Source organism: Sarcophilus harrisii, chromosome 2, assembly GCF_902635505.1.
Source record: "Sarcophilus harrisii chromosome 2, mSarHar1.11, whole genome shotgun sequence".
Taxonomy (NCBI): domain Eukaryota; kingdom Metazoa; phylum Chordata; class Mammalia; order Dasyuromorphia; family Dasyuridae; genus Sarcophilus; species Sarcophilus harrisii.
This window is the reverse complement of record NC_045427.1, coordinates 660,276,626-660,294,697: the sequence shown is the minus strand read 5'-3', so window position 1 is coordinate 660,294,697 and position 18,072 is coordinate 660,276,626. Positions and strand designations below refer to the sequence as shown.

General features: G+C 51.0%; 1 protein-coding gene across 13 annotated transcripts in view; it reads right to left on the bottom strand.

The window, feature by feature from the left end:
* The window catches only part of JAKMIP3 (Janus kinase and microtubule interacting protein 3), a 164,511-nt gene that overhangs the window by 9,519 nt on the left and 136,920 nt on the right, over positions 1-18,072 (bottom strand). For 8 of the 13 annotated variants that reach the window (XM_031957053.1, XM_031957049.1, XM_031957052.1 and 5 more), the window contains 7 exons: positions 15,066-15,131; positions 13,626-13,694; positions 13,431-13,508; positions 6,009-6,212; positions 5,645-5,710; positions 4,340-4,385; positions 2,798-4,256 (listed from right to left, as the gene is read on the bottom strand). In XM_031957053.1, the coding sequence (XP_031812913.1) occupies positions 4,177-4,256; positions 4,340-4,385; positions 5,645-5,710; positions 6,009-6,212; positions 13,431-13,508; positions 13,626-13,694; positions 15,066-15,131 (609 nt within the window). In that variant the 3' untranslated portion in view covers positions 2,798-4,176. Of the gene's footprint in view, positions 1-2,797; positions 4,257-4,339; positions 4,417-5,644; positions 5,711-6,008; positions 6,213-13,430; positions 13,509-13,625; positions 13,695-15,065; positions 15,132-18,072 lie in introns of all 13 variants that reach the window. The other 5 variants (XM_031957059.1, XM_031957057.1, XM_031957058.1 and 2 more) reach the window with 1 other exon arrangement.

Here is an 18,072-nt window from a genome sequence, read left to right as displayed (position 1 = left end):
GTACCTACTACGTGCTGAGCATTACGCTGAGCATTAGGGACAAGAGACAAGAGAGTCCCTTTCCTCAAGGAGCCCATGATCTAATGGGGGAGACGACAAGCAAAAAGACATGCAAAGCAAGCTCTATTCCGGGCAAAGAGGAGATAATGAATGGAGGGAAGACGCTGGAGCTAAGAGAAGCCGGGAAGGCTCCGTCAGGTGGGATTTTTAGTGGGACTTGGAGGAAGCTGGGGAGGATTGTAGCTGGCGCAGAGGAGGGAGAAAGGCCAGTGGGGGGGCTTGGGCTGAGACACGGAGGCTCTTCTTCATGGAACTGCCAGGAGGCCAGGACTGGGCTGGGAAGGCGAGAGCAGGCATTGTGTGTTTGCTCCTGGAACTGATAAGGAGCCACTGGGGTTTGTGAGTAGGGGGTAACTGATCAGGCCTGACCTTTGAGAAAATCCCATTAGTGGTGAAAGGATGGACTGGAGGGGGTAGACTTAGACAGGCAGGGAACCCCCGCCCCCCGCCCCAAAGGTGCCGGAGTCATCCAAAGGAAGAGGATGGAGGACAGATCCCAATGAAGAATTAAGTACCAGCAGCCCTGGGGGCCTCCCTCCCTCATAGCCTCTGCTGCTGGCAAGATCTAACCAGGCTGTGGGGATGGGAGGGCAGCCTGGGAGGTCTCCCACTCCCTGCCACTGAACCACAGAAGCACCCCTTGGTTTTTAGCACATCTCCCCGTCTGTGCTTGTGAGGTCGCACGGCATCTTGCCGAGGAAGACGGAAAGGAGGCAGAGGAGGGGGTGCCCCGCTGCTGCCAGCTGAGCCCCCTTCCCTCTGAGCGCTGACCCCGCGCCGGCCTCAGAACTGGCCTCAAGCCACAGCAGCAGCGGTTGTCAGGACCTTTCGCTTCCTGCCTCACTGCCCAGACTTGAGTCCAAATGGCGCCTCTGTCAACTCTGCGCAGTCAGGTCGCTTCGGAAGGATGGAGCCTGTCCCCGGGGCTGCCGGCGCCTCCTCTGCAGCCCAATTACTCGCCCCCCCCCCCCAAAGCCGGGCGCCTGCCCGCCCTCATTCCGGCAGCTTTCAGGAAGGCTTGAAAGCTGGGCAAGGGCTGGAGGCTGGAGACATGAGACTCCACAGAGAAGCCCAAGCTCAAGTCCCCGCCCTGGGACAAATGTCCTCTTCTCCCTGGGTCTCTCTGTAAAGGAGCGGGAGGAAGCAGCCAGTCTCTGCGGCCCCCTGTCCTACTGGCCCCCAGAGTCCTCTCGCCCCAGGTGGACACAGAGAGACCGAAAGCCGACGGCTGGCCATTCCCTCTGACAGAGGTAGCCCTTCCAGGCCGGGCCCCCCGGGGAAGTCAGCCGGCTCCAGCATTTCTCCTGAGAATGGGCCGAGTCCTGCGGCCGGATCATGGCAGCCCTTGGTGCCCCCTATGTCTGTACCGAAGCACCGACACCTGGCTGTCCCCGTGGGGAGCGGTGGTCAAGCCAGGCCCCCAGCACGGGCTGCCCTATGGGAGCGGGAGGAGCAGGCCCTGGCCAGCCTGGGATCCTGCTGGGATGCAGGTCAGGCAGGGCAGCAAGGACTTTGGGCCCTGCACTGGGAAGGCTGAGCTGCAGGAAGAGGGGGAGGCTGAGCTGCAGGAAGGGGGGGAGGCTGAGCTGCAGGAAGGGGGGAGGCTGAGCTGCAGGAAGGGGGGGGGAGGCTGAGCTGCAGGGGGTTGGCTGCCAGGGCTAAATCAGGGTGGGTCAGAGCCCTGGGATGGGATTAGGGTGGATGTGATTGTGTCTACCTGGGGGAAGGCAGAGAGACAGAACAGGAGGCACACACACAAATAGAGAGGTCCTCACGGAGAAGGCCGGGGAGAGACAGTAGAGCAGCAGAGATGGGGGAGAGGGGAGCGGACTAAGCAGAGGGTTCCTCCCTTTGAGCCCCTACCCTGTCTGGTCTTGCCCTAGCCCCTGCCCCTCTTCCTTGGGCTGCTTCTCCCTGTGTAGGAGGCTGCGGGCTGGATGATCTCAAAGAGCTGTTCCAGCTCTCGGGTCTTGCAGGGACGGCCAGTCCTGCGCTTCCGTTTGCGTTAAAACACATGCGCCCCAACCCCTGGCAGTAAAGCTGGAACAGCCCTTCACGGACAAAGGGGGCAAACGGTTTTCCCCAGAGTGATCCCATGGGAAAGGGAGGCGGGCTCAGAAGCAGCCACAGAGAAACAGAAATTCATCACGAGACATGCATCGAAGCCAGGCTTGCCGTGTGCCAGGGTAAGCATGCTACAAGTATCATCTCACTGAAAGGGCAGTTATTATTCCCATTTCTCAGATGCAGGAACTGAGGCGGACAGGGATGAAGTGACTTGCTCAGGACCCCACAGCTGGTGAGAGTCAGAATCCAGACTTGAACTCCGGTCCTCCTGACCTGACAGTTTGTTCACCTTATTCCAATCAAGCATAATTAAAACAGCCCTGACGTGCCCAACGAGCCTGCCCGGGGCTCGCTTCTCCCTGCCGCGCCACGGCCATCGTCTGGGTGGGAGAACCTCACGGGAGGCCAGTGGGGTCTGGGCCCAGCACCTGAACGCGGCTTAGCCGGGAGCGGCCCTGAAGGCGGCTCGACAGCTTCAGGCTGGGGTCGGCGCTTGCTTGGGATCACCGGCAAGTCCTTAAGCTCTGCAAGACTCAGTTTCCCCTCCCCGGGAGCTCGGAGTAGAAATTCCTCGCCAGGCTCGGCGAGCCCCTCCCCTTGCAGGATGCTATGTGTTACCTCAGAATCCCTTGGGCCCTTTCTAATGGCCCAGAGCCCCTTTCCTCCTTACCTTCGCTCAGCTCGTCGGCAGGGTTCCTCCGAACTTCCTGGGGAGATCAGGGTGTTTCTCCTGCTCCTCCTGGAGGAATCCATGGGGAGACTGGGTAGCGGAGCACGGGCTGGGGAAGGGCGCTCTGAGTGTCAGGTGACGGGCCTTCTCTGCCGGACCTGGAACATCCCGCCTTGGCCGGGCCGGTTGGGGATCGGGCACTGCGGCCGGGGGGGTGGGGAGGGAGCCTCCTCGTGGCTCCTGCGTCTCTGTCTCAGACACTGTCTTGGGTGGCTCACCCAAGGCAGGCCTCGCGTCGGTCGGCCTTCTCGGGCCCTGCATCAGTCAGTGTGAATTCTCGGGCCTTGCCGTTCCCGGGCCCTGAATCAGTCAGTGTGAATTCTCGGGCCTTGCTGTTCTCGGGCCCTGTATCAGTCGGTGTTCTCGGGCCTTGCCGTTCTCGGGCCCTGTATCAGTCGGTGTTCTCGGGCCTTGCTGTTCTCGGGCCCTGTATCAGTCGGTGTTCTCGGGCCTTGCCGTTCTCGGGCCTTGCATTGGTCAGTGTTCTCTCCCTGCTCACCCCCCAGGAGTCCACTCACTTGCCCAATTTCCTGGAGCCGGTTCCATCCCAGCCTGCTCTTTGCCCCCGGCTCAGCGTTGCTCTGCCTTCCTTGGGGGCACAGGAGCATGTTGGGCTGGGGGACACAGGTCAAAATTGAATGGACCGTAATTGTTATCTAAGGACCCGGTATGAGCCCCCTTGTTAGGCCTAATCTTGGAAGCCGGGGTCGTCAGACGACCCGGGGACGGTCAGCACCTGGCGGCAGCTCTCCTCGCCCGGCTGCTCTCCCTGCCGGCTGCCCCGGGCCACGTGGCAAGCAGGAGTGTGGCCCGTTCCATTCGCCCGTTCTCGTGAGGAGGAGAGGAGGCGGCCCCCTGTTCCTGGGGATTCCAAAATGGAGGGATCTCGTCTCCCTTCGCTCTTCCCGACACACGCATCCCTTCCCGCCCCACCCTTGGCGGCCAGAGGTCCCATTCTTTCCAGCGTCCTTCCTTCGAGATTTGTGTTACAACAAGTAGCAGGGATGTGCAACATAGCGCACAGGAGGTGGGCACTTCTGTACAGAAGCAGAGAGAGACAGAAAGAGAGGAGCGGGGGGGAACTCCCTGCACGGCAGGGACCAGGAGGAGGACATCGCCCTCCAGCCGAGCTGAAGGCTGTTCCGGGGGTTCTGGCTCGTGGAAAGCGGCCGGTCACCCGGGGGCGGGCGCCGAGGAAGAGCCGCCGAGCTGGAATTCACCCTCTCTCTCTCCCTGCCGCTCCAGGAGGAGGTCACCGAGAATAAATCCTCTTCTGGCTTCGGGGACAGAATCAGGAGACAGAGTCAGAAGCGAGGGTCCTAACGTCCGGGGGTTTGCCTTGGCGACCGTCGCTGTCCGTTCCGAGGAGAGAAAGGGGTCGTCCGTCTTCTTTTGGAAGCTGAAAGATCCAGAGAGACACGGATGAAGCCCCAGAAAGTGGGCAAGATGGCGGAGGGTCAAAGACTCAAACAGGCTACTCACCCCTTGCGGCTGGGCGCCCGGGTGGACTATGACCAAAGGATGAAAGCTAAGGAGAAAAATAAAAACAAAAATAAAAACTGAAAAGAAAGGGGGAAACGGAAGAAAAGAGAGAAAAAAGAGAATTTACAGTGTGTCTGGTGAAGAAGAGCCCACGTGTCAAGGCGGAATGGGGCGAGCTGCCACTCAGAAAGAGGCAGGTGACCCCAAAGGGGGGTGAGGAGGGTGGGGCTTGGGGAGGCCATTTGTCCACAGACAAACAAGTCCCCGGCCGAGGAATCCGGGCCTTCCTGGCTTAGGGGGTCCCGGGGCAAAGACCTTGAGCTGAAGGGGCAGCTACCAGAAAACCACTGGCCATCAATGCACTGATCATTAGCAAACTATCGATTAGTTAACTATGATTAAGAGATTATTAATCGCCCAGAAACTCTGTCTCTTGGGCTTTCCATATGTAACAGAGGCTAAGGAAACAAGAGCCTGGTGAGGTCGAGGCCCAACGTTACACAGACAGGAAGCATTTGAACTGGATCTGAATCCAGGTTTTTTCTGGCTCCAGAAAGGTCTTTGTGTTAGGCCTTTGGTCCGGCGACTTGAGAAGCGAATCCCTCTTGTCCCTTCCGTTTACCAGCCATGTTATTCTGGCCTCAGTCTTCTGAGTTTCTGAGCTATCTCTGAGCCTCAGTTTGCTCCTCTCTAAAATGGGTCCATAGCCTACCTAACTTTTCTCATGGGGTTGAAGTGGCTCTAAAAGTTAGAGCAAATCCGCCACGTGGAAGCCCCAAGGAGCTGTCGCCTGTGATGAGTTTCGGGCACAGACAAGGAAGCGAGTGAGTCTCTGGGCTGTTTTTGTGTCAGCTCCATGTCGTGCAAAGTGGGGCAGAGAAAGTATGCATGGACATGGAGAACACGGTTCAGGGTTCAAGTTCAGGGCCAGCAGCGGCCAGCCAAGGTGTCCTTCCGCCGGGGCATCCGAGCCTCTCCTATTGCTTTCCACACTCGTACCTGGGATGGAACGGGTGGGGCCCCTGGCTTTCAGGGGGCTTCTCTCTAAGAGGGAGATCGGGGCCTTCCCACAGCTCATTCAGGGCTTCAAGAGCTAAGGTCACTTGCCCAGAGTCCCATGGGAGGGCTGGAAGCCCGGACTTCCTGAGCCCCGGCCAATGCTCTGTGTCCTGAGCACAGGACTTGTCCCACTGGCCAATGACCTAATTCCCCCGCGGGCACGTGGCTCCTGGCCCCGGGACTCCTGCCAGCCAGGCCCCGCTCGGTTCATGAGTCGGCCCCACAGGGGCATCAGGCCTTTCTTACCTTTTCCTCCAGTTCCTTAATCTGTCTTTTCTGGGCTTCGATTCTCTCTTCTAGCTCCTTTATCCTCTGCAAAGTGGAAAATCAAGAAAAAATCCCTTAAAAGTCACCAAGCTTGTGAAGCCAAAAGAAAAAGGGAACATGGGGACCTGTGCCTGCTCACAAGGCCGCGTGCCAAGCCCTGAGCGGAGAGGCCCCCGCAGACCGTCACCCACTTCCAGAGGCTGGCAGAGCGCCCAAGGGAGCGGAGGCCGGAGGCTGGCCATCAGCTCGGTGGGGTTGGCACGGGCGGCCCCGCGGGGCCAGGCCTCGTCCCCCAAGCTCTGCCCAGCACCAGAGAAAGCCTCATGAAGCCCTCGGTGGGTACCTGCTGGGCGTGCTGAATCAGCTCCATGCGTTCCCGCAGGATCTGGGCATCCCGCTCGCGCAGCTCGCTCATGACCTGGCGTTTCCACTGCTCCACCGCCACCTTCAGCTTTTCCCGCTCATCGTCCGACAGGATCTCTGCCATCTTGGCCCCAGCTTCCTGCTGAAGGGCATCATAAAGCATGGCCTCCAGCTCCAGGATTTGCTGAGGATAAAGAGCAGGAGAGAAGTCCTTGCCAGGTTCCCTCTCGGGGTGGCAAGGATTCTCGGGCGCCCGGTGGGCACGGGTGGCAGACTGAAAAATGCAGAGCCAAGCCAAGTGGGGGACCGGAACGCCAAGACGGGGCCTCTCGGAGAGGCAAAAAGATGCTCCAGCAGGCTTTGGGGCAGGATGGCCCCCTCGTCAGACTTCCCCATCCTCCCAGTTTCCTTTGTCCCTTTTATCCCAAGAGACCCACTTATTCCACAGTCCCCCTGCCCACTCACCCCCCCCCCCACGAAGGATCCCATGTTTGCTCTCTCCCAGTCACAAAAGCTTTCTCCCCTTCTGCCATCACTGCTATTTCTTTCCATTCTGCACAAGATTATTGGATAAAGCCTCGAGACTTGAGAACTGTTGATGAATATACTGCACAAAAGGATCCATTAAAATAAATATATTAATAGGAATGAAATCCCAGTGCTCAGAGACAATGGGAATTCTCTGGTCCCAGAGGCCAATGAAGGTGGAGGAGCAGCCTTTTCCCCGAGCCACAGACTAGAGGGCACTGGCAGTGCTGGCAGGACGTTTTAGGTTTGGACACAACTTTGCCTGCAGCTGCCTCCTTGCTTGGAGATCTCAGGACATCCCTCTCCCTCCCCCACTGAAATGAGGGGAGTTCTGGGGGCAAAGGGTCTTCCTTTGGTACTGCCAGGAGTACCCCTTCCCAGGAGAGTGGATCCAGGCTCCAGAGATTGCCCAGAGTCTTCCGATCCCATCTCCACACCCTCGAGGCAGGGAGTTGAAAACAGAACTCCCGATACCACCTTCCCTGGAGATCCAGAAGGGGCCCTGGAGCTCGTCTAATTCAACTCTCTTCCTTACAGAGGAGGAGAACGAGGTCCGGAGAGGGGGCTGCCTGCTCAGGGTCAGATAGGGAGTAACCTGCAGAAATGGGACTTGAACCCGGATCCGGCCTCCAGACTTAGCTCTTCCCTTGACTCGAGCTGAACCTGCTCTAGATGCTGGAGACCAGAGAGCCCATTCACTAGGATGGTTTCATCTTGGATTCCCAGTGCAAGAGGAAACAAATGAGTCACCCTTGCTAACCCAGGAAGCAAATGAGAGCCAAGGCTGGCAGAAATAAAAATATCAGGGCATGGTGGTTTGGGCATATGCTTTAAAGTGATCATTAAGTCATAAATTAATTAAATCGATAATAACAATTGTCAATTATTCCCAGCCCCAAGATGCTATCACCAGCAACATCAAGGAGACTGGGTATTATTGTTGTTATTGTTATTATTCTTAGCTAGCTTTTATCTAATGCTTTAAAGTTTACAAAGTACTTACAGTTTTGATGCCTTATGACCCCCACAACCACCTTGGGAGGGAGGTGATATCATTGTCCTTATTATAAGATGAGGAAATGGAGAGTGAAAGGGTCATTTAGTCAGTTCTTCTGACACAAGGTCAGGGCTCTGGGACTCTGGCTTCCCAAGTGTATAGACAAGTGAAAAGGAGCAAAATGGCTTTCAAGCAAGCCCAGGACTCTCCTAAAAATTCCCTCCATTTCCCATTTTTGTGTCCTTGCAGTGATCACTCAGTGCCTCTGCTTAGAATGGGTCTCTCATCATCTGTGCCTCATGGCTTCCTCCGAGGCTCTGCTCAATTGCCACTTCCTACAGGAAGCCAGTCTGACTCCAGGAACTACTTTACTCTATTTTGCTTCACTTTTTTCTAAGTATTTGTTGTTTTCTTCCAATAAAATGGAATTCCTTGAGGACAGGGGTTTGTCTCTGTATCCCTAGTGACTAGCACAGAGGCTAGCACATAGGAGGCACTTGACAAATATAAAGTGAACGAATGAATGGGCAGATGGGTGGATGGATGGATGGATAATTTTTTCAGCATCCTAATGATAATGAATATAAGGTGGCCATGGAAGGCTCATTTCCCCAGAATGGTGCTTTTGATCGGGTTAGCTTGGGACCAGAACGAGTCCAGGGAATCATTGCTTGGTTTTTCTCTAGAGGTCAAAATGCTTGATTAACATCCAGAGAATTTTTCAATCGGAACAAAATGTGAACTCCCATAAACTTTGTTGGAAAGGCAAACTCGTGAACCACCTTCCCCCTTTAAATATAGCAACTTCTTCAATGAATGTTGCTCTTTCCTTGGGCAAAATCATTATGAAAATTACTTTGTGGTTTTCTAAAAATTCCAGCTTGCCTGGAGACATTGCAACCTCCCATGTGGGAGCCTGTTCCCATCTTAGGGATGGCATCTGGACCTTTTCCCACTGCTCTCCTGCTTTGGCTATGTATACAGTTAAGAAAGCTTCCTATGGGCCACAGATTTCAGGGGCTGGGAGGAAAATACTCTTTAACTACATTTAAAAAATGAATTATGATAATTTTCAGTCCACAGGAGCCTCTCATGACTTATCAAACACAAAATTGGCAGGACTGGGAAGCTAGGTTTTGCCCAGACCAAAACCAGCCCTCTGAATATACTCTACTCGAGCCCATTGTTACGGAAAATATTTAAAAGAGAAGACGCTTCATCATACAACACTGCTGTTGATGCAGGAGGGAAAAAATCCTGACTTAGCCCTCTAAACTAACCCCATTCTAGGTCTGGCTTTTAAAAGCTTCCTGGATTTGGATTGCATCCTCTCTCTTTTCCTCTTCACATTCCCTACACTGTAGAATAACTGGCAGATGGGATGCTATGGAAAGAGATTTAGATTTGGGTGTGAGTCATCCCAGTTCTGTAGATACTCTGACCACAGACAGGTTTTTTACCTCTCGAAAGTGAAGTGCCCATCAGTCTAGTGAGGGGATTGGACTGGATGATTCAAGGTCTCTTCCAGCTCTAAATCTGTGGTCCCAAGTTTGGAGACCTGCATTTTCTCCCCAATGATCCATGGGACTTTGGGAAAGTCAGCCCTGTGTCCTGAGAGACAGCTCCTCATCAGATTTCCCTCATGGGGAAGGGACAATCAAGGAGGACAAAGGAGACAATCATAAGACTAAGCTCCTTGTGGGCAGCAACTATTTTGGCTTCATCTTTGTATCCTCGGTGCCTAGCACAGTGCCAGGGTTACTGAATAAATTGGGTAATGGATGTAAATTGCTTTGTAAGCCTGAAAAATAACATCAGTCAATGAATCCAGGTAGATGTCCCCTTCCCCAGTGAAAACTTCAGCCCTCCCTGCCTTCTAATCTGGAGGGATTCTAGCCTTCAGGTGGCACGTAAATAGCAATTGTTTCTCGTCTGGACAGATGTTCTGACGTCTTCCTCTCCCAGATTTAGAAAAGGAGGAGATCTTTTTTTGTGAAGGCAAACGAGGCCATCTTTTGCCCCAAATCTTACCTAGCCTTTAATGCCCAAATGGGTGTTGCCTCAAGCAAACCTTTGGCTTAAAAAGGCCAAGGTCTCCCAGTGCATCAGGGGCCAACCCCAGTCATCCTGACTTAAATCTTGGTTCTGGAGGAGAGAGTGAGACTGACGAGTCTGCACAGCTCCATCTCCCTGAAATCCAATTCACTCGCAAGCAAAGACATCGCTTTCCTGAGGTCACTGGTCCTCTTCCAGAATGAAGGACGAAGCCCTCATACATTGTATGCAAAACACACATGCATATATACAATTACAATGCAACGCACATACACATACATGATAAGTATGTGTGTGCGCGCACAAAAATGTGTATCTCTTGGGTCTTCCACTAACCCGTTTATAGAATATATACATAGATCGTACACATGTATATGTAGACATAAACATGGACTGTTCCTGCTCATTTGAAAGTAGGTGTAGCTGTGCTTATGTAAAGTGGGTAAACATAAGATCTGAATCTCCGAAAATAGACTCTATTCCCTAAATATGTTTTTCCGAACAAATGGAGAGATCTTCGGTCCTTCAGCCCACAGCCTTCTGGCCGTGACTGAGATATGAGTTATCTTGGGAACTTCCGCTTGAGCCTCAAACCTAATCATCCCTAGGTCTTTGGAAATCTTATTGTTAGTGAAGAAGCTCCTCCCTTCCCATCCAGACTATGTTCAATCTAGGCAGATGAAGGCAAACCGGACAATGAGAAGTCTGAAATAAATGATATCCGAGGACAGGTTGGAGGATGAGCCCTTGCAAGGAATCTTGGGAAGAGCTTGGATGTGGTCAAAGGTCACAGGACTAAATAAAAGCAAATGTGAACCTGACTTTCAGAAGGAAAATGGCAGTGTTTGCCAACTCAAAGCCAACAGAATCGGCTTAATTCCCGGAAAAGTTCCCAAATGGATTAATGCTGTGATGTTAGAGGAAGAGTTAGAAAAGGGAGACGTCATGTCAACAATGGTGAAATATCTGAACTCTTTAGTGGGTGTTTTGCTTCTATTTGTCCTCCCAGGAGAATAATCTTTGGACTAGGAAGAATAGAATGAATAGGATGTGATGCAGATTCATGTTAAGTAAAAACACAATCACATAATGTCTTGTGACTTTCATGAATTCAAGTGATTAAGTTACTTCTTAGAGGACTAAAAGAATGGGCAGAAGCGATGGTTCCATTGCTGTCTTTCTCCCTATGAATAGGTCAACCAGTGGGTCAACTAACATTTAAGTGTCTACTATGTACCAGACCTTGTATTAAAAAAATAGAGATATGGAGAAAAGTAAAACAAAAGATTGTGAATTAAAAAACAACCACATGAAAGATTGTCCCAGGTCAATAATGATAATTAAAGGAATTATATTAAAGGAATATAAATTTTTTTTTAAAAATTAAGGTCTCTCTTTTTACCCAGGAAATTGGCAAAGACGAGAAAATATGGGACTAGTCAATATTATGAAAAGACAGTCACTGTTTGTGAAGCTATGAACTGGTCCAACCATACTAGAAAGCAATTTGGATTTATGCTACAAAAATGATTAGAAATAGAATATCCACACCCTTTGGAGATTCCCATCACTACATATACCCTAAAATATTAAGACAGAAGGGAAGGTCCCACGTATCCAAAAGTACTTCTAGTAGCACTTTTCCAAGTAGAGAAGAAAGGCAGACAAAGTAGAAGTCCATCAGCTGGGGATGGTTGTGGAAAACAGTGTTACAAGAAACAAAGACTGAAGCTGGTGAAGAAGCATGGAGACATGTAAACTGAGAGTGATGGAAATAGAACTTGGAAAACTGTATTTAATGACTATAACAATGTAAGTGTAAAGACTAATGAAAAAGGAAACAAATCTGAATGTTGGACAATTATAGCGGTTAAGTTTGAAGAAGGGATTTAAAAATGTACTCCATTCTTTCTTCCTTGAAGAGAGTGATTATGGATGGAATATTTAATATGATGGCAGTTATTTGTTTTGGTTGTTTGTTTAGACCTGCTTTTGCTCTCTCTGACTTTTTTATTCTTTGTGCCAGTGAACTCTCTTGATCACACAGAATTATTTAAAAATAAAATTAATGTAAAAAAGATAACAATAAATACCTTTAAATGGAAAAAGATACTGGACAATGAGACTTTTTTCTAATTGTCATGAGAGAGAAGTAGTTTCTACAAACTATAGACTGGTCAGTTTAACTTCTATTCTCAGAAAATAAAATAAAAAACAACGTTAGTGAGATTTGTAGGCATCTCAAAAGGGAAGTAGCGATCACCAAAAATCATCAGTGCCACATCAAATACAGGTCACGGCAACCTAACCTCATTTCCTTTTCTTGACAGGATTACTAGACTGGAAGATCAGGGAAGAGCTATAAATATAATTTATCCTGATTTCAGTAATGCATTTGACATTATGTCATACCGTTCTTGCAGAAAAAGGGAGAAATGTGAGTGTGTAACTGTTTAGTGCCCTGGGATGTGTTGGAATTGCCAGGAAGCCGTTAAAAGCTCTAATCTGAATAATGGGGAAGAGGCCTTTGTTTTAGTTCTCCAGGGATCTGGGGATGTCTGTTATTGGCCATTTTAACTGATAAAATATCTTTCTTCTCAAAATTCCAGATGTCCTAAAGCTAACGTATTAGATGACAGAATCGGGACCCAAAAAGAACCCAACAGACTAGAACATGGGATCAAATCTAAAAAGATAAGATCCATCAATGTTAAATATAAAATCTTATATTGGTGTTGTAAAAGCCAACTCTATGAGTACAAGATGGGGGAAATATTGAAATAAGAGTCAATCTGGAAAATATATGGAGATTCTGGTGGGTTGCAAGGCCAACAAGAGTTAATGATAGGACAGCCTAGAAAATGATTTTGTGGGTTTTGGCTTCCTCCAAAGAGTCCAGTGTCTAAAGCATTTGGGTGAAGGTCCTGCTGGACTTGAACTGAGCATATCACACCTGAAGTATCAGTTTGTTCCATTGTAGATGCTACCATTTAGGAGAACTATATATATTTCTGAGGCAATAGGGGTTAAGTGACTTGCCCAGGGTCACACAGCTAAGAAGTATTACGTGTCTGAGGCCAGATTTGAACTCGGGTCCTCCTAACTTCAGGGTTGGTGCTCTATCCACTACACCACCTAGCTGCCCCTAGGAAGAATATTTATAATGTTAATAAGCTAAGAAATGGTGCAAAAGCTGAGCTCAGAGGGATCCCCGTAGCTACTTAGTCTAACGCACACTCGACCGGGAATACCTGCCCTTCTACCCTAGACGTGATAAAAGCTGCCCAGCTTGAATTCTAATTTGTTACTGAGGGATAGGCTACAATTGGCAGAAAGTTTTTCCTGATGTCAAATCTATTTGCAGTTTCCTTTGCCATTTCCCTCTATTTCTCCGAGTCCTTCCTCACCGGGCGCAAACCAAAGCCTTCTCAATGTGCCTTTCAACCCCTTGAAAACCAACATTGAGAAGTCCCTTGAATCTTCTCTCCCCGGGTCAGTGCCCCAGCTTCTTCCTCCACATCTCACTGGGCAACATCCTGCATCTTTCACTGCTGGTCATCCTTGCCCAGCTTCCTGCCCTGATTTAACCCTAGTGTTCTTCAGCCTGTTGGGAGCCTCCTAATGTGCTTCCCCAGATCCCTTACATGTGTTCTGGGAAGAGCGGAGGGGGCTCTCAGGACGGGGCACCAGAGCTCTCCCTGCAGCTCTGGGACATTCACCTTGTGTTTGACTGCCAGCCCTGCCGGTGGCTGCTGGAGGTGCCCTGGATGGCAGGTCACCCTCAAAGCCCTGGGGGTTTTAGTGGGGGCCCTTGGCTCTTACCTTGTGTGCTTGGTCCAGAGCTTGCTTCCTGTAGTCAAGCTCTTCATCCAGGTAGCCCTTCTGCTTGCTAAATAGCTCCTGAGGACAGAGAGAAGGTCAGCACTGGGTCGGGGTGCCCGGGCGTCCAGGTGCCCGGCTGCCCGGCTGCCCAGGTGCCCGGCCTGGAATGCAACTTTGTGTCAGGGTTGCGCCTACCTTCTCATTCTCCAGATCCACCATCTTTTGCTGCAGGGCAGACTCGGTCACTTCTATCTGTTGGAGCCACTGGACGAGAAAGACGACAGAGTCAAAGGTCATGAAAAATGCGGCCAGAGAGGACACCCGAAGGCATCAGGAGACAGCCAAAAAGGGCTGAGCGGGGAAGGAAGCGAGGAGTGAGAGCTCTCAGGGGCTCCCCAGACCCTTCACAGGGAGCCCCTCGCAGCGATCCCTGATGCGGGAAGGGTTGGCTCTCCCAGCTCTAGTCCTGAGCCCAGTCCCGGGGGAAGAGGGTCTGCCTGCCGCTCACTCACCCAGGCAGTAGAGAGGGGATGCTACGTGTCACTCAGCTCTGAGGCTCTTCCAAGGCACCTCTGGGTCATCAGGCTGAGGGCACTGAAGAGGCTGTTAGGGCTGGGAACCTTCCCCCCTACCACTTCCCAACCAAGCTCTAGTTTTTCTCCTCTGGACAAAAGAAAAAGGTTACATGGGGGGGGTGTTGTTGTTGAGGGGAAGGGAGCATCTCTTGGCCCCAAGCTTCCCAAAGAGAATATGGGAAGAGTGACTGCTTTGGGGCATCTTTCTAACCCAAACTCTCCCAGAGTGCTCGACTCCCCCGTCCCTAGCAGGCACAAGCACTGGGCAGGCCATGCTTGGACCACGGGAGATGAGGGGGCAGGAGCTAAGTGTGAGGGGTCAGCAGGAGGCAAGAAGCTGTGAGGTCCACGAGGAGAGGGCCGCAGGACTGTGGCCCGGGTACGTTCCCAATGAACAGTTGAAGCTGCCTTTCTATTGGCCCAAATTTTACAACACTCTTCAAGGCTGCATTCATTGCTCATCTTCTCCAAAACTCGAGCTCAGCAGATGTGGACATTTGGGCACCTTGCGTCCCAAAGTCTCAAGTGAATCTTACATGGACAAATTTTATCATGGATATTGTTTGTCCAGAAACAAGCGTCATCTCGCACCCTTTTCTGTGCCGGGGCATCGTTAGTGGGTTTCCATGTATGCTCCCCTTCCCCTAATTCAGAATAACCACACCTTTGTCACCTGCACAACCATGGCTCCTTAACTGTGTACGAGAAAAGGGGCGACAGTTCCAACGGACTCAGGATGAGACTGGGGGTCTGAAAATGGGATTTTCACTCTTTCTGTTGTTGTTGGCTTGCTTTTTGTTTCTCTTTCTCTCCCTTTTTGATCTGCTTTTTATTGTGCAACATGATAATTATATAAATAGGTAGGGAAGCATTGCACATGTTGAACATATTGGATTACTTCCCATCTAAGAGAAGGAGTAGTGGGAAGGGAGGGAGAAAAAAAATGATAAAACAAGATTTTGCAAGGATGAATGTTGGGAAGTATCTATGCTTGTGTTTTGAAAATAAAAAGCTTTATTTAAAAAAAAGAAGAAAAGAAAAGCATCAAAGTGTCTGTTACCTTCTCAGCCAGCGTCAGCACTGTCCTTGCTTGGATGACAATGACTTGCTCCTCATTGGTCAGGTTCTATAGGCAGAAGCAAAAGAGAGAACCAATGAGTCCTAAGTGCTCCACGGTCCCCAACACCACACAGTCTGGAGAAGCATTTAGCAAGCCCGCAGAGCCCGGTTTTCTTGCTAGCAAAGGATCATCTCCTTATTTTCCTTTGTTTCTAGACATGGTCACTTTTCTCAAATTTCTAAGACATATTTGCTTTTCAGCTGTAGACATAGCATCTGATTTTCCCCCATTCACCCCTCTCTGGCTCACAATTCTTCTGGCTTATTAATGATGCAATCTCATGTTAGCTGCCGGAAAGGAGAAATCCTGGCCCCCCGGGACACCATTTGACACCTGGAGTCACTTACAGATTGTGCAGAGATGCAAAGGCCGGAGGGATGAATATTCTGCCCAAACCCACGTCTCTGAACATACTTTTGTGTTGTGGACGTGGTGAAATATACTCCATGAATTATTAAAATAGTGCCTGGGAACCAGGAATGAGCAGTGGAATATTCAGGCCTGGAAAATGGTCGGAGCGTCGGGCATTTCTTAGAATCTCCAGTCAATATGTTTTATTTATGCCCCGGCGGGAGGGATGGAGGCCTTTATTCCAGACTCCCAGACACGCATTCATGTTCTGACAATGGCATTAACATCTTAATGTGGACACACCGGGGACGTGAGCATCCAACAAAGGCTCCGAGCCTGGGCCACACACTGGCAGCGCTTGGGAAATCCCCCCAGGCTTGCCAGCCCTCACTCAAGACCACCCACGGCCATAGCTTTTGGGTGCCGGCCTCTGACGTCTGATTGGTCAGATCTCTTCCTTGGTCAGTGTTCCCCTCATAATTACAGCAGGGCACAGAAGTACTCAGACTCCTGTGGCCCCTGTGCACAAAGGGGCTCCTCCCTCTCAGGCAGAGAACACTTTGCAGGCTTTAGGGAGGGGGATACTGTTGAGAGGAAAGGGACACAAGAAAGACCACCCCCACCCCAACTCTCTGGGACTTCCCATTCGCAGCTGGGTAAGTTGCCAATGTGCATTGGGAGAGGGACTGTCCACACCGAGAGCGCACCACACTGCCCACGTCGGTTCAGTTTGTTGCTAGTTTGTTGTTGCTGCTGCTGCTAAGGGGAGAAGCACTTTCCTAGTTCCTGAGAAAGATAAAAATGCAGACTGGCCACTGGATTCTAAGAGCTGCCGTCCCCCTGGTGGGAGAGGGATGAGGAGGTGCAATCAATGGGCAGAGATAATTTGAGGAGGGAGGGAGCACCGATGACCAGAAGGATCCCAGGTCGTGGGAGGTTTCCCAGAGAAGGTCCAGTGGGGCCTGAACTCAGCTTTCAATGAAGTCAAGGATTCTGAGAAACGTGGCCAAGGAGGGAGCACATCCCAGGCCATTTGTGGGGGCTGAGTCTTGCCCCGGGTCAGATGCGAATGGTAAGATGGGAAGTTCAGGAAATAACTTCTTGTCCCATTGGCTGAATGTAGATTATGGAATGGGAAGCAGAGGAAATAAATCTGGAAACACATGAAGAAAAATTGCAAACTAAACTCTGTCTTGTTTTTTTTCTAGAGGCAACAGGGAGCCACTGATGGTTTTTGAGCAGGGGAGTGACATAAGACTTGGGCTTCAGGAACGTTCCTTTTTCAGGTGGGGAAGGTTGTTGGGGAGCAAGGAGAGAGTGGCAAAGATGGTACCAATGAGGATTCTGTAGTCCAGGAGAGAGGTCACGAGGTCCTGAACAAAAGAGAGGGATGTTGCAGAAGTAGAACTGACAAGAGTTGGAGGCTGAGGGGATGTGGGGAGTGAGGGAGAAAGAAGGAATGACCGAGGGGAGAACCTGAGCAACTGGAAGAATAAAGATGTCCTCCAGAGCAATCGGAAGGAGTGGGATTGGGGGAAGAAAAAGGGTTTTCATTTTAGACAGGTGGAGCTTGAAGTTCTAATGGGATGTTCAAGTGTGGACCAGTCTATTACATTACAGACGGAGAAACTGAGGGCAAGGGAAGTTAAATGTCTCGCCCGAGTTCACACAGATGGTAAGTGGCGGAGGTGAGCACCAGGCCCTGCCTTCGAGTGAGGTGGGGAGGAGAAAGACTACGTCTGCACACCCTGAATTAGGCACCATTTGTGTTGAGTGAAGCCCTCATGAATTCATGAAGTAACCAAGAGGGAAACAGGCTTGGAGAGCACTGAGGGTCAGGGACCAGGAGATGGATGATGACATGGAAAAAGGGACAGTCAGGAGGGTAAGAGTAGAATCTGGGGGGAAAAGTGGCCCAGAAGCCTCTGGAAGATTGAGGAAGCCACTGGCAGAAGCAAAGGCTGCTGGGAGGTCAAGAAGACTGGTGGCCAAGAGGGCGCGGCCGGATTTGGGAAGGAAGAGCTCGTTGGTGATGCTGGGAGAAAGGCCTCCAAGGCGGCTGCTACAGGGGGATGCTCTTCTCTGGCGCCCAAATGGGCAGGGGCAGCAGGAAAGAGACAGAATCTGGTCTTTGCCATCGGGGAAGAAGAAGGGGCTACGACACAGGGGTCAATTGGTGGCCTTTGGACATTAATTAACACGGTTCAGGTAGTCGGCTGGGAGAGTTTAAAATAGAATCCGGTCTGTCCATTCATTCATCCAGTGATAATGATTCCAACCAACTGCCCTGCCAACCAAACAGCCGACCCTCACTCAGCGATCAAGTAATAAGTGCCTGCTGTATGCCAGGAGAGGGGGGAGACACAGACAGGAGGCACGTCTGGTCCCTGGTCTCAAAGAACTTGCTGACCAGTAAGGGGAAGATCAGGGGCCTGCACAGATAATTATAACTTAAATAAGTGTGTGTGTGGGGGTGTCACAGAGTGACCCTCATCCTCACGGTGGAAGCGGGGACTAAGAAAGGACAGAAAGGGGCCTGGACCCGGACAAGACAATCAGAGCACTCTGGTTTCAGGTCCCCCCTCCTTCCCATTGG